A 10,957-nucleotide genomic window follows, 5' to 3' on the forward strand; every position below is an offset into this window, starting at 1 on the left:
ACCTCCCTTTTCACTAAGGGGGGGGGGGGGGAAAACAAAAGACAAGAAAAGTCCTACAAATAAGGCACCGTATTGGTTCACTTGAGATACAAATCCGAACTGTATCTTGTGGATCTCCCATGTTTGTCTCTCACTCTAAAAATAGCTAGCCGTCAATTGACTTCTTTTGGTTTCCTTCTCAAAACTCTCTCCCTCTCCCCCCACCCTCATAATATATCCCCACAACAAACAGGGACGAGACACAGAAATTACTCAAATCAGAGAAAGATCAAGTTTCATTATTTTCAACGCCTCACAACCAAGCATCTCCGTTTCGTCTAGTTCCTCCTCGTCGGAAATTGATGTGGGTTTCTCTCCGGCCATGTGTTTCGCCGGCGGCAAGACTCTCCACTTCTCTCCGGTACTGCTTCTGTTCCTCTCAGTTTTGCACATATGGGTCTGCTGTCACCCACCGTGCCTGCTGGTTGAGGCCATTCGGATACTCCCAGAAAACGTTGGGGCCAAAGTGAGGCTCAGCCACACCAACGACGACGACGACCACAAGAATCGCTTCTTCCAAAAGTACTCCTTCCATGGAAGCACTTCTGTTCCCACCAACAATACGACCCAAAAGGGCTTCGAAGAAACGAAAAGAAGAGTACCAAGTTGCCCAGATCCACTTCACAATTAACAAGTACTAGAATTCTCAGTCCTTCGTTTCTGTTTTTCTGGTTCCTCTTAGATTTTTCTTTCTCTGTGTGTAGTTTCTCTGTTGAAGAGCTCGATCATCCAAAATACCCACTTTTTTCTCATCACTTTCTTCCCAGTAAATAATATATATCCGCCGAACGAAGATTAGGAGGGAAAAAAGAGGGTATTTTGGTACATGTCATGAAGAACATACATTCTTTTCTATCAATGGAGGTTTTCGAGATGTATGGCGTTTGATCATCACCGTCATCATTATGTTTGTGTATAGAAGGCAAGAAGCTGAGAGAAGTTAAATTCAGAAGCAACAGTAATATTTTTTTAATATTTTTATTTTTATTTTTATTATTGCTGCATAAAATCTCTGTAGGTTCTGCAACATGAATCACTTTCTGTCATATCTTTTTCTATCCTGCAAAAAAACTGCAGATTTTATTATGAGTAATGAAAAAGCAGAGATTTTTGCCTTTTAGTTGTACCTAAAGCAATGTCAAAACAATTATTATTCATTGACCCCGTTTAAAAATAATAATAATAATTCTGATTTTTTTTTAAATTTTGTCTGGTAATGCTATAATATTTTGCTTCGCTCAGCCTCCATGAAAAAGGTTTTTGCAGAGATTATCAAAAGGGGTAAAACGCAAGTGTTGGGTCCTTAATGAAGGGCCATTAATGGCTACTGCCGAATCTGAAGCATTCTGTGAAAAGATCTTTAAATTGTAAATTTGGGAGGTTTTTTTTCTTTCCGTATTTGATTTGATTGATTCTCAGACTCATTTTCTGAACGTACCACATTATCCTTTGCAAATTCTGGGATTGGTTTGTTCATATCTCTCTTCACCTGTTTCTAAAATATTTTGGCAAAAGATCTGATTTGGATTCTGATCGATCTTCACTGCCTTTTAACTTATCATATATTTAAAGGGTAATTTTAATACTGTCAGGCTTCATTATTTATCTCTGTAGTCCTATTTGAAAATTACTCTCAAAGACTTAGAGAGTCAAACAACTTAATGTTTTAAATACCATAAGAGGTATCTTTTTTTTAAAAAAAAAACAAAGTATAACACCTATTTTTTTTTTTTCAAAGACGAAGTAGGACTAGCTTTGATTGCTCGACGGTGCAAAAAACTAGCTGTTAAATAATAATTTTATTAGGACTTTGGATTCTTTCTTGTTTGGTACGAGCAATCACTATCATGTGAGGGGGGAAAAAAAAGATAAAAGAATTAATAAGAAGAAAAAAAAAACCTTGCATGCAATGCAATCTAGTTTTTTTATATAATTTTTTTTCTTTTTTGTTTTTTTTTACCAGCAGAATGATGCATTTAATAGGAAAGATATCCAGTCACATGGGCAAACACATGCTTAGCAGAAAAATCATCTTGAACATTGTAAGAAATTATACTCTTAAGTAATTAAGTGTGAAGTAAAAAAAATTGGATTTTTTACCTCTGGGGGAAAATATAAAACAACGGAGATTGGGGTAACTTAAAAAGGAGTTACTTTGATCTTAATTATAGTTTAATTCTTCTGGAGAGGAAACTTTTAACTGTAGAGAACATGGGAAAGTATAACTGAACTGAATGTTAGGTGATTTTTGATTGTGTGGCTCTGTAAACTAATGAGTTCTTGGGAAAGTTTTCTTTCACCTTTTTTAATTTGAAAAAAAAATCATCTTTTTGTCTCTTGCTATCAAAAGTGCAAACAGATATCCACATGCAATATGGGGGAATATGAATATTTTATGATCATATGTACACTTTTATATTTCTCCTCTCTAGTACTATTGATCATTTTAAGGATAATAATGCTGATTTTTAAGAAGAAAATAAGCTGGCCTTATCTAATCTATACAATTTAATTTCATTTTACATCCCATCAGGACAGATTTTTCAAATGAGGCAAGAAGCTATCTATATTCATTTTTAATAAAGTGAGTTGCATTGTTTGTAAATAATACAAACCTTTTTTTTTATATAGATTTTATATTCTTTATATACATTGGTCATTGTGGATATAATATGCCTTTAATAAAGTGGATATATTGAATTGTATTTTCTACGTTTATGTATTCGGAGGAAAATAGTGACATTGATATTTAGGAAGAATGATACTTGAGTCCCTAATAAAAAAATTATTAACATTTTCATTCATGCTTAAAAAATCAAATAATATACTCCATCCGTTCTTTATTATAAGAGACATTTGATGTTTATAGCATATTCCCATATATAAAAGACACTTAAAAGTTGTTTCTATTTTTTTGTATTGATTTTCTATTTTATTCCTATTTATTTTGTCTCTAACTCGTACTCTCTTTCCCTCCCACTTCTCTTTCTTTTAATAACTTAATTATTCTCTCTCATACTCTCTCTCCTTATTAATGGGGGTATTGTTGGAAAAAAACATTATACTTTTTACATATTAATTATCCTCAACTAATTTTAACTATTTTTTTTATCAACATAATTTGGTTATTTGTCTCTTATAATAAGAAACGGAAGGAATACCACAGTTGTCAATATTAGAAAGGTTATTGTTGAGAAAACCAAAGTTTTAATCATTTTGGTTTACACGAGAAAACCCAATGTCACGTTCACATTTGGGAATGTATAACTGAGGAATATGCTATTTGACAATTGTAAGTTTTATTTGGAGTAATTCAAATTCATTATGTTAGAATGCCAAATCATTAATAGAAGAGGGCCATGTTGTGATTATTGAATGCAATGGAGAGAATTTTGAACTTAAATTAGAGGCTTTTGGGATGTTTAAAATTTAAAGTATGCGTTGGAGGTAGTCAGTCACAACTCAGAAGAGAACAAATGGTCGTATTCTGGAAATGCGAGTGAAAAAAAACAGCAGAGAAATCGATGTGGGATAGCTCCACGTATTATGCGGCGATGAAGATGTTTCACCAAATCCTTCCATTGGTTCCTTCTCTGTTCCACTTGTCCTCTTCTCTTTTGGATTCAGAATCTTCTTCACTCCCATTCGACCCTCTCTCTCTCTCTTCATCCTTCAAAATTTAGCTCTTCGATGCATTTTCATGTTTGTCCATTCGTCTCCTTCTGGGTTTTCTTCCTCTTTCATTTTTCGTTTTCTTTTTTCAGTCCCTTCTCTGTTTCAGTGATATGAATTCTATATTAACTATTTTAGTATTTTTCTGTTTCATATTTCTGTATATGAAAGCTTGGGATTACATTTTCTCAACTCCCCCCGGCCCCCCCCCCCCGGAGTTTTGGGTCCCCCAATGCTCATATTTTTCAATCCCTCTTGTATGTTTCCACAAGTCACTAATGATTGCAAAAGAATGAAAGATTCATATGAAGAGTCCTGAGTTACACAAGAACGTCATCAACCCCATTGAACAAAGCAAGTAATCTTCTTCTGTTTGATTATGCTACTCATAAGAGAAGAAGCTTAAGATAGTCTGGCTTAGTTCTATTTGTTGTTTCTGGATGGACTAACAAAATTCTCGTCATGCAATCAAACCAAAAAAAAAAAAAAAATCGTATATCACAACTCAAACGCAGCTACACTTGGATTAATCTCATTCATGTATTCCTGATTCTGAATTGTCCAGCTTCCTTTCTTCAAGAAATTTATGCAAGTGTTAAGGAAAAAGGAAACAAAATTCCTTTCATTGGATGAAAATTGCTTTGATGAACAATATAGAAAGCCTTATAAAACATCTCGCTGTTCATAGAGACAAATAAATAAACCAGTATGCTCTACTTTTTTCTCAAAGCTTTTGAGATGACTTCTATGGTGGAAGGTGTTGTCCGGCAACAGCCTCCTACGATTTTGGCTCCCAAATCTCTCCACCTTCTTGCATGCAATTCGAAATTATCATCATTAAAGCACTTTGATGGCTGTCAATGGAAAACACAGTGTATTAATACACACTACTCATCAATTGAATTATGCATACCAAGACAATACTAAATGGATATGTCAACAATGTGTCCCACTAACTATACTTCAATCTCCCACTGACCTTTTTTTTTTTTTAGGCCATCGACTTGAAAAATCTAAATTGGGTTTACTTAAAATTCATTCCTTCGTTAATTAGTAATTACAGTTTGTGGAAGAGAGAAAGAGGGAAATTGACTTACCAGCCATTTCTTGGCTCTACCATCCCATACTTCCCCACTGTTAGGATACACAATGATCGCCTTCTTTGTCAACTGCAGAAAGATATTTTAGCCCATTTCAGTCAGTAATGGCAGACAATAAAGCCTTCGTGAAGTAGAGATCTTTATACAAATATATAGAGGAAATAACTTGTAAAGAAATATTGATGATCTTGGTGAAATGTCTGTCAGACATGTTTATATATTGGTTTAAGATTGACTCAGTCAACCAATTCTTCATATTCTTAAAATACTATTGACAATGTCAAAGGTGCGCCTCGTTGAAATTTGGCAGACATGTTTATATATTTGTTAAGATCGAATCAGTCAACCAATTCGTCTGAAGAACTCTGGTCTCCAATACAAACTATAAAAAGTCTCAGTACCTGCTTAAATTTGCTGATGATGTTTTCCATAAAATGGGGAGGTGCACAATTTATACCAACCGCATTTACTTTGTCACTTTTATTTATTGCATCAAGGCACTCCTTGAAGCTCTCTCCTGAGGGGGCATTCTCACCATCAACAGAGGTGAAACAGATCCAAGATGGAATTTGGACGTTTTCTTCATCAAGCAGTTCAACACAAGCCTGCAAATATATTTTTCTTAAAGATCAATCTGTTTCATCAATAAAGGAGACCCACGAACCTCATAAGCCGCACAACTTTAAGGTAAAAAAATATTGCACTCAGAAGTAAAAGAATAATTAAACATTAACAATCATATATGGCTTTGGTGCTCGAGCTCTTTGGCCTTAATCAAAATTTATGACCAGGAGCTGATTCCAGAGTCACCTACATTAGCATACTGAAATATACTCCAGTCATGATAGATACCCTACCAGATCAGTAAAGAATCAACACTGATTTCTTCTCTTTATATTCTTGGCTACTTGCAAGAATCTGATAATGCTCTTTGTAGAACTTCTAGAGGCAAAACCATCCTCTAGGAAGATTATACGCAGGAAACTAAACATTTAATACATTGACCAATATTCAAGAATGAACTTTAATTTACTATTAAACATTCTGTCATGCAACCAGTTTAGAAATAGAGTTTTTGCTTTGAATTGCCCCGATGCCTACGGCAAATCAAGAAATTTCAAAACATCTAGAACATTTGATCTGCGTGATTAACTGGGGAAAAAATATAGAGAGGAAAGACATTGTCACCTGAAATCGGCATTGTGCAGGGAAGTAAGGCAAATCATAGATAATACTCATCATTATACAAACTGACAAAATAAAAGATCACAAATCTTAATGCCGTGTTTTGTTCATCATGTCATCCTAGATTTGAGGATTTCTTTTTCCTTCTCTTGGTCATTGCAAGTTCAAGGATGCTCAACATAAGAGTGACAATCTTGCTGGTTTTACATAATAGGATTTTTGCTCTGTGAATTTGAAATGAATGCTGCAGTGCAGCTTAGATAAAATCAGCATTTCATTAGTCTTGTGAACCACCATTGAATTCTACACTTCATTATTGAATACTTTCAGTTTGGCGAGAATTTCTATATGCCTGTCATTCATATTTACCTTACTGCAATGTACATTACCCAAAGAAAGCTATTGAGTGGAGGAAGAACATACGTTAGCTTCAAGTTTGTTTGGAATAGTTTCAAAGGCAAGTAAATCTGGACCAGCCTCGACAAGAACTTGCAATCTGCGGCGGTGAAACTCCTTTAACTTCTCCAACGTAACATGTGGTCCATAGCAACCGCTGTATGAAAAGAACGGCATCTCTAAATTCTGCCATTATAATAAAACTACCCAAACTAATTGCTGAAAAGCATTGATCAGAAGCAAACTGTCGAGTTTATAAAAGAGCACAAAAGCACCTGTATTCAGAGCCATCAGCAAGATAAGCTCCATAGCTTCCAATGGAGGCTGCAACCAAAGCCCTTCTATAGTTATGTCCAGAACTTTTCTTAATGGAATTCCAGAAACTGTCACGAGCCTCAATGGCCAATTTGACACTTCTCTCCAGCAGTAGTTCCCCTTCTTGGATGGACAGTCCCTTGGACACAAACCCGGGAAGGGTGGCCTAGAATTACAGAGAAATTTTTAAGAAAACTATGTGCATTTACTTCATTCAGGTCATAAAGATTTCACACATCAGTTTTAGGCCTCTTCGAGCAACGTAAGTAGATAATGCAAGCACATTCTTGCAGCATGATTCAGTATATGGCTAAAGATTACTCGATCCTCGATTCTAATAACATAACATACATGTAAACGAGGATATATCTCCTATATTCATGCCATATAAGCCTATACCATTCACATTGAATAGAAAATTAGAGGCAGTCAATTCTCGTATTAGTTAAGAAATACCGCTCTAACAAGAAAATCATGGAGACATTGCAGAGTCATCAAAAGAGCAGATACATAAATGAATATATTACTTCACAAACACGTCTTTACCATGCAAATTTTGTTGGCCATCAAACACTCCAGAAAACAGATTTTTTCCTTACAGTTTCGTATGATCTTGATTTCTTCTTACAATAAAGGAAAACAGAACAAATAAATCAAGGCCAACACTGTCAATGCAGAATCAAAAACCTACCTGGTAAGAAGAAGTCACCAATATATCCGCACCCGCCTCCAAGTATTCCAAATGAACCTAGATAAACAAGCCCATTTCCAATCAGAGATTGAGAACAAAGCAGAAATGTAAAATAAAAACGATGAAGCAGAAATAGGGGCATACAGGGGAAGAGAGAGAGAGAGAGAGAGAGAGAGAGAGAGAGGACCTTCTTGATTAGATGAGGATTTTTGATCAAACAGAGAGCGCTCCAGAGAGGATCGTTAATGGCAGCCCCATGTCGTTCGAGCTGGGTGGCGAAGCCTCCATCAGTGACAGCACACCCACCCGCCTTCTCAATGAGATCTTCAAGCAATGAATTTTCGTTCTTAATGTTACCCATTTCTCTCGTTCTCTTATCGGACCCAAACTGTGTGTGAGAACCTGAGATTCGAATTCACGGGTTATTTGTGGCAACGTGAGAGAACAGAAAGGAAGGCTCTTTATTCTCGCCTACGACTGCGGGAGTTGTTGGGCCTGTGGTTCGGTGAAACAGCGACATTTGGAAACGTGAATGTGCACGAAATAGCACTCAGGTCCTGCTAAGTCAGACCTGAATCTATGACCTTGACTTTATTACTATTGTTACTACTTAGATTAATATATTAATCGATACTAGTTTTGACTTGTGACAACAAAATTTGGAGTGCTCATTTTTTTATCAACAGCGTTCGAAATGTTGTATATTAGACTATGATTAATTAAAATCAAATTGACTTAGTTCACAGGAATGTAAAGCTTTCCCACAGCAAATTTCCAACTTGAAACATAAAGGAAACAAATGTCAAATAATTGAGACGACTAGTGCATATTGTTTAGGTCATTTTTCACATAGGCTACTATTTTCTTTTTGGGTCAAAACTCATACATTTGAACATAGAAATTGTATTCATGTTGACTCCTACTAACATGTTTTCTTTTAATATTAGAGTTGAACTTTGATTTTTATATTGTATTTTAATTAAGTAAAAAAACTCGACTGAGACGTGATCATTTTGAAACTTTCTTAAAGGTACACGGTTGCATGATGAAATTACAAAGTCTACATGGTCTGACTGAAATTTCCTTGGAGAAAGTCTTAAAAGTTTAGCTTCAGTTAGTTGACAGCAAAGCATTAGTTAGTTAATCTCAATCTCTCATTGAACTGATCTTGGGCCTGATTAAATCTAAGTGATGATGCATGATATATGCTGGATCAAACACTTAAACCCGTTGGCAGAGGCCTGAACTTGCAGCCATACAGTAGGTTCTTAATTCCTATTCCACGAATGACTAATTACAATTAATTAATCAAGCTTGTGATTTAGGAGAGTAGTTATAAAAGTGGTTAAGAAACATGTTTCATGGACGATTTCTTGTTTATCTTTGGCGAAAAGCAGGTTTCAATCTCAATATCTTGCCGTTTCTCTTGTTATTTGACAGTACAATTGGATCTGTGTTGGATCAGATATATATGCAGAATCGCATACGAGAGCAGAAACGCCAAGGATCCAAACTTTGAGGTTGCAGAGGAATCATTCCATCAGAAATTCATCGTAAAATATAAACAATGGAATAAATTATGCAGAAATTAATAAAACCTTGAAGCTTCTGCAGTGGATTGGCTTTCGAAGCTGGACTTTTAATGCAAGTCTTGATTGAAGCTGCTACAATAACCCCATTAAAAGCCTGCAGGTGATGTTCCTTGAAGCTTATGCAATCGCTGTCGTCTTCTTTATGCAACTGAAGAGTTAGTCACTTCATACGGAAAAGATTTTATTCAAACGTATCAAGAGTAATGGCGGAAATTAAAACACAGATAATTCAGCTAGCCTTGAAATTCATCGTTTTACTTTTCAAGTAAAAGCACGCGTTTCCAGTAACTTTAATTTCAACTATGAAACATAAGCTGGTGAGAGGTGAAAAGAAATGTATGATAATGCAATAGTATGGACCTAAAGAACAGACAATGGCCACTGAATTAAAGTTAGATTTGGATTTGTTAGTCACTTAAGAGATCTGAGAACTAGGAACAGCATGAAAATATAGAAACTTGCAAGGACTCCTATATATATATAAATATAAATATAAACAACATATGTATTTATTTTCTGTGGGCTAACAAAGGGACGATCCGGCATCCTTGATATGACTACAGCCATTGGGGTTCTTTAAAATTTTAGGATTTGTTTGGTACGAGGGAAATGGAAGGAAGGGAAAGGAAGGGGGATTTTAGTTAATTTGACTTTAAAAAAATTACAAAAAGTATAAAAGCTTTTGATTATTTGTTGTTCTTACTCTTTTATCTTACATCTTTTCTGTATTAAATTTTAAAATTCCTCTTTCAATCCCCCCCGGGTTCCACTCGTACGGTAGGAAACCTTCGCTCAAAACAATACATTTTGATGAAAAGGAATATAGATAATAGATATGACAAGAAAAGTATCAATATTTCAATATGACATATATAATTATTATAAGAAGTGGCCCAATATACATAAGTCAGCTGTGAAAACTTGGTGCAATGGACGGGAGACCCACACACACAAGTCAAAAAGTGAGACAGCAAAGTGCTACAAATGCAACCAAATCTAGGGTTACATCTGCGAAGTAAAACCGTAAGAGAAGTAAAGGGGTGTTTGGATAGAAACCAAATCATGGTTTCAGAAGTGCTTTTACGGATTACGAAGTAAATATGTGGAGGAGATTACCTCGTTTTGCGGAAAAGTGCTTCTGAAACCATGGTTTTGGGTTTCCCAAACACTCCCTAAGAGGTATTAAATACCAACCAAAAAAAGAAAGCTAGCAAGAAACAGGAAAAAACCAACTGGCATTGTGTCCCCATGAGATGGATATATATATATGTATGTATGTATATGTATATAAATACAGCCATATGGCATGGAAATACGTACATGTTATGAATTAATTAACACAAGCTCTGTCACAGAGATATCACATTTATAAATATTGTCAATGTCTTTTGTCCTGCAAGCACTTTAATTTATTGGGCCAGCATGCAACATCTGATTAGCAACTGTCAATTTCTTAGCCATGTTCCTTGCTTCTATCATTCTTCTTTCTTCTCTATGTATCTACAAATAAGTTACTCATAGTTTTATGATTAAATATCATAAGTTTGAAAATTTTATTCCGTAAAAGAACTTGGTTCTATCACTTTTTTTCCCCCAAAATTATCACCATTTTTTTTTTGAATAGTAGAACCACCGGTATTGACTCTTGACAATAACGCGTTGTAATTTGAATGTAATTTTTCTGACATTGTTGGCCAATACTAACGTAGTATTGACAGAAGTAAATCAATATATATAAAATAAGAAGTAAGGAAAATTGAGAAAGAATGCCTCTTTCAATTTTTTTTTATATAACTCAGAGTATCCTTAAGTCACTTTGAGCTTAAAACTAATATCTGTTGAGCTGAGAGCGTTAAGATTAAAGTCCTCCTAATAAGTGTGCTTCATGAGATTTGAAGTTGTGTTCTCCTTCTTAGAGGGATGAGACTATTTACCACTCAACCAACAGCTTGTTGGTTGTCTTATTC

At 35.1% G+C, this 10,957-nt stretch overlaps 1 protein-coding gene across 1 annotated transcript; it reads right to left on the reverse strand.

Annotated features, from left to right (window-relative positions):
• Positions 1–4,227: 4,227 nt before the first annotated feature.
• LOC114737106 (homocysteine S-methyltransferase 1-like) lies at positions 4,228–7,798 on the reverse strand. The gene is made up of 7 exons (XM_028925013.1): positions 7,586–7,798; positions 7,399–7,455; positions 6,668–6,873; positions 6,420–6,549; positions 5,213–5,416; positions 4,809–4,880; positions 4,228–4,565 (listed from the first exon to the last, which is right to left on the reverse strand). The coding sequence occupies exons 1-7, from the start codon at positions 7,757–7,759 to the stop codon at positions 4,425–4,427; spliced, it is 984 nt and encodes a 327-aa protein (XP_028780846.1). The 5' UTR covers positions 7,760–7,798; the 3' UTR covers positions 4,228–4,424.
• Positions 7,799–10,957: the final 3,159 nt, after the last annotated feature.

Source organism: Neltuma alba, unplaced genomic scaffold, assembly GCF_004799145.2.
Source record: "Neltuma alba isolate B1F8T4 unplaced genomic scaffold, ASM479914v2 tig00002752_pilon, whole genome shotgun sequence".
NCBI lineage: Eukaryota > Viridiplantae > Streptophyta > Magnoliopsida > Fabales > Fabaceae > Neltuma > Neltuma alba.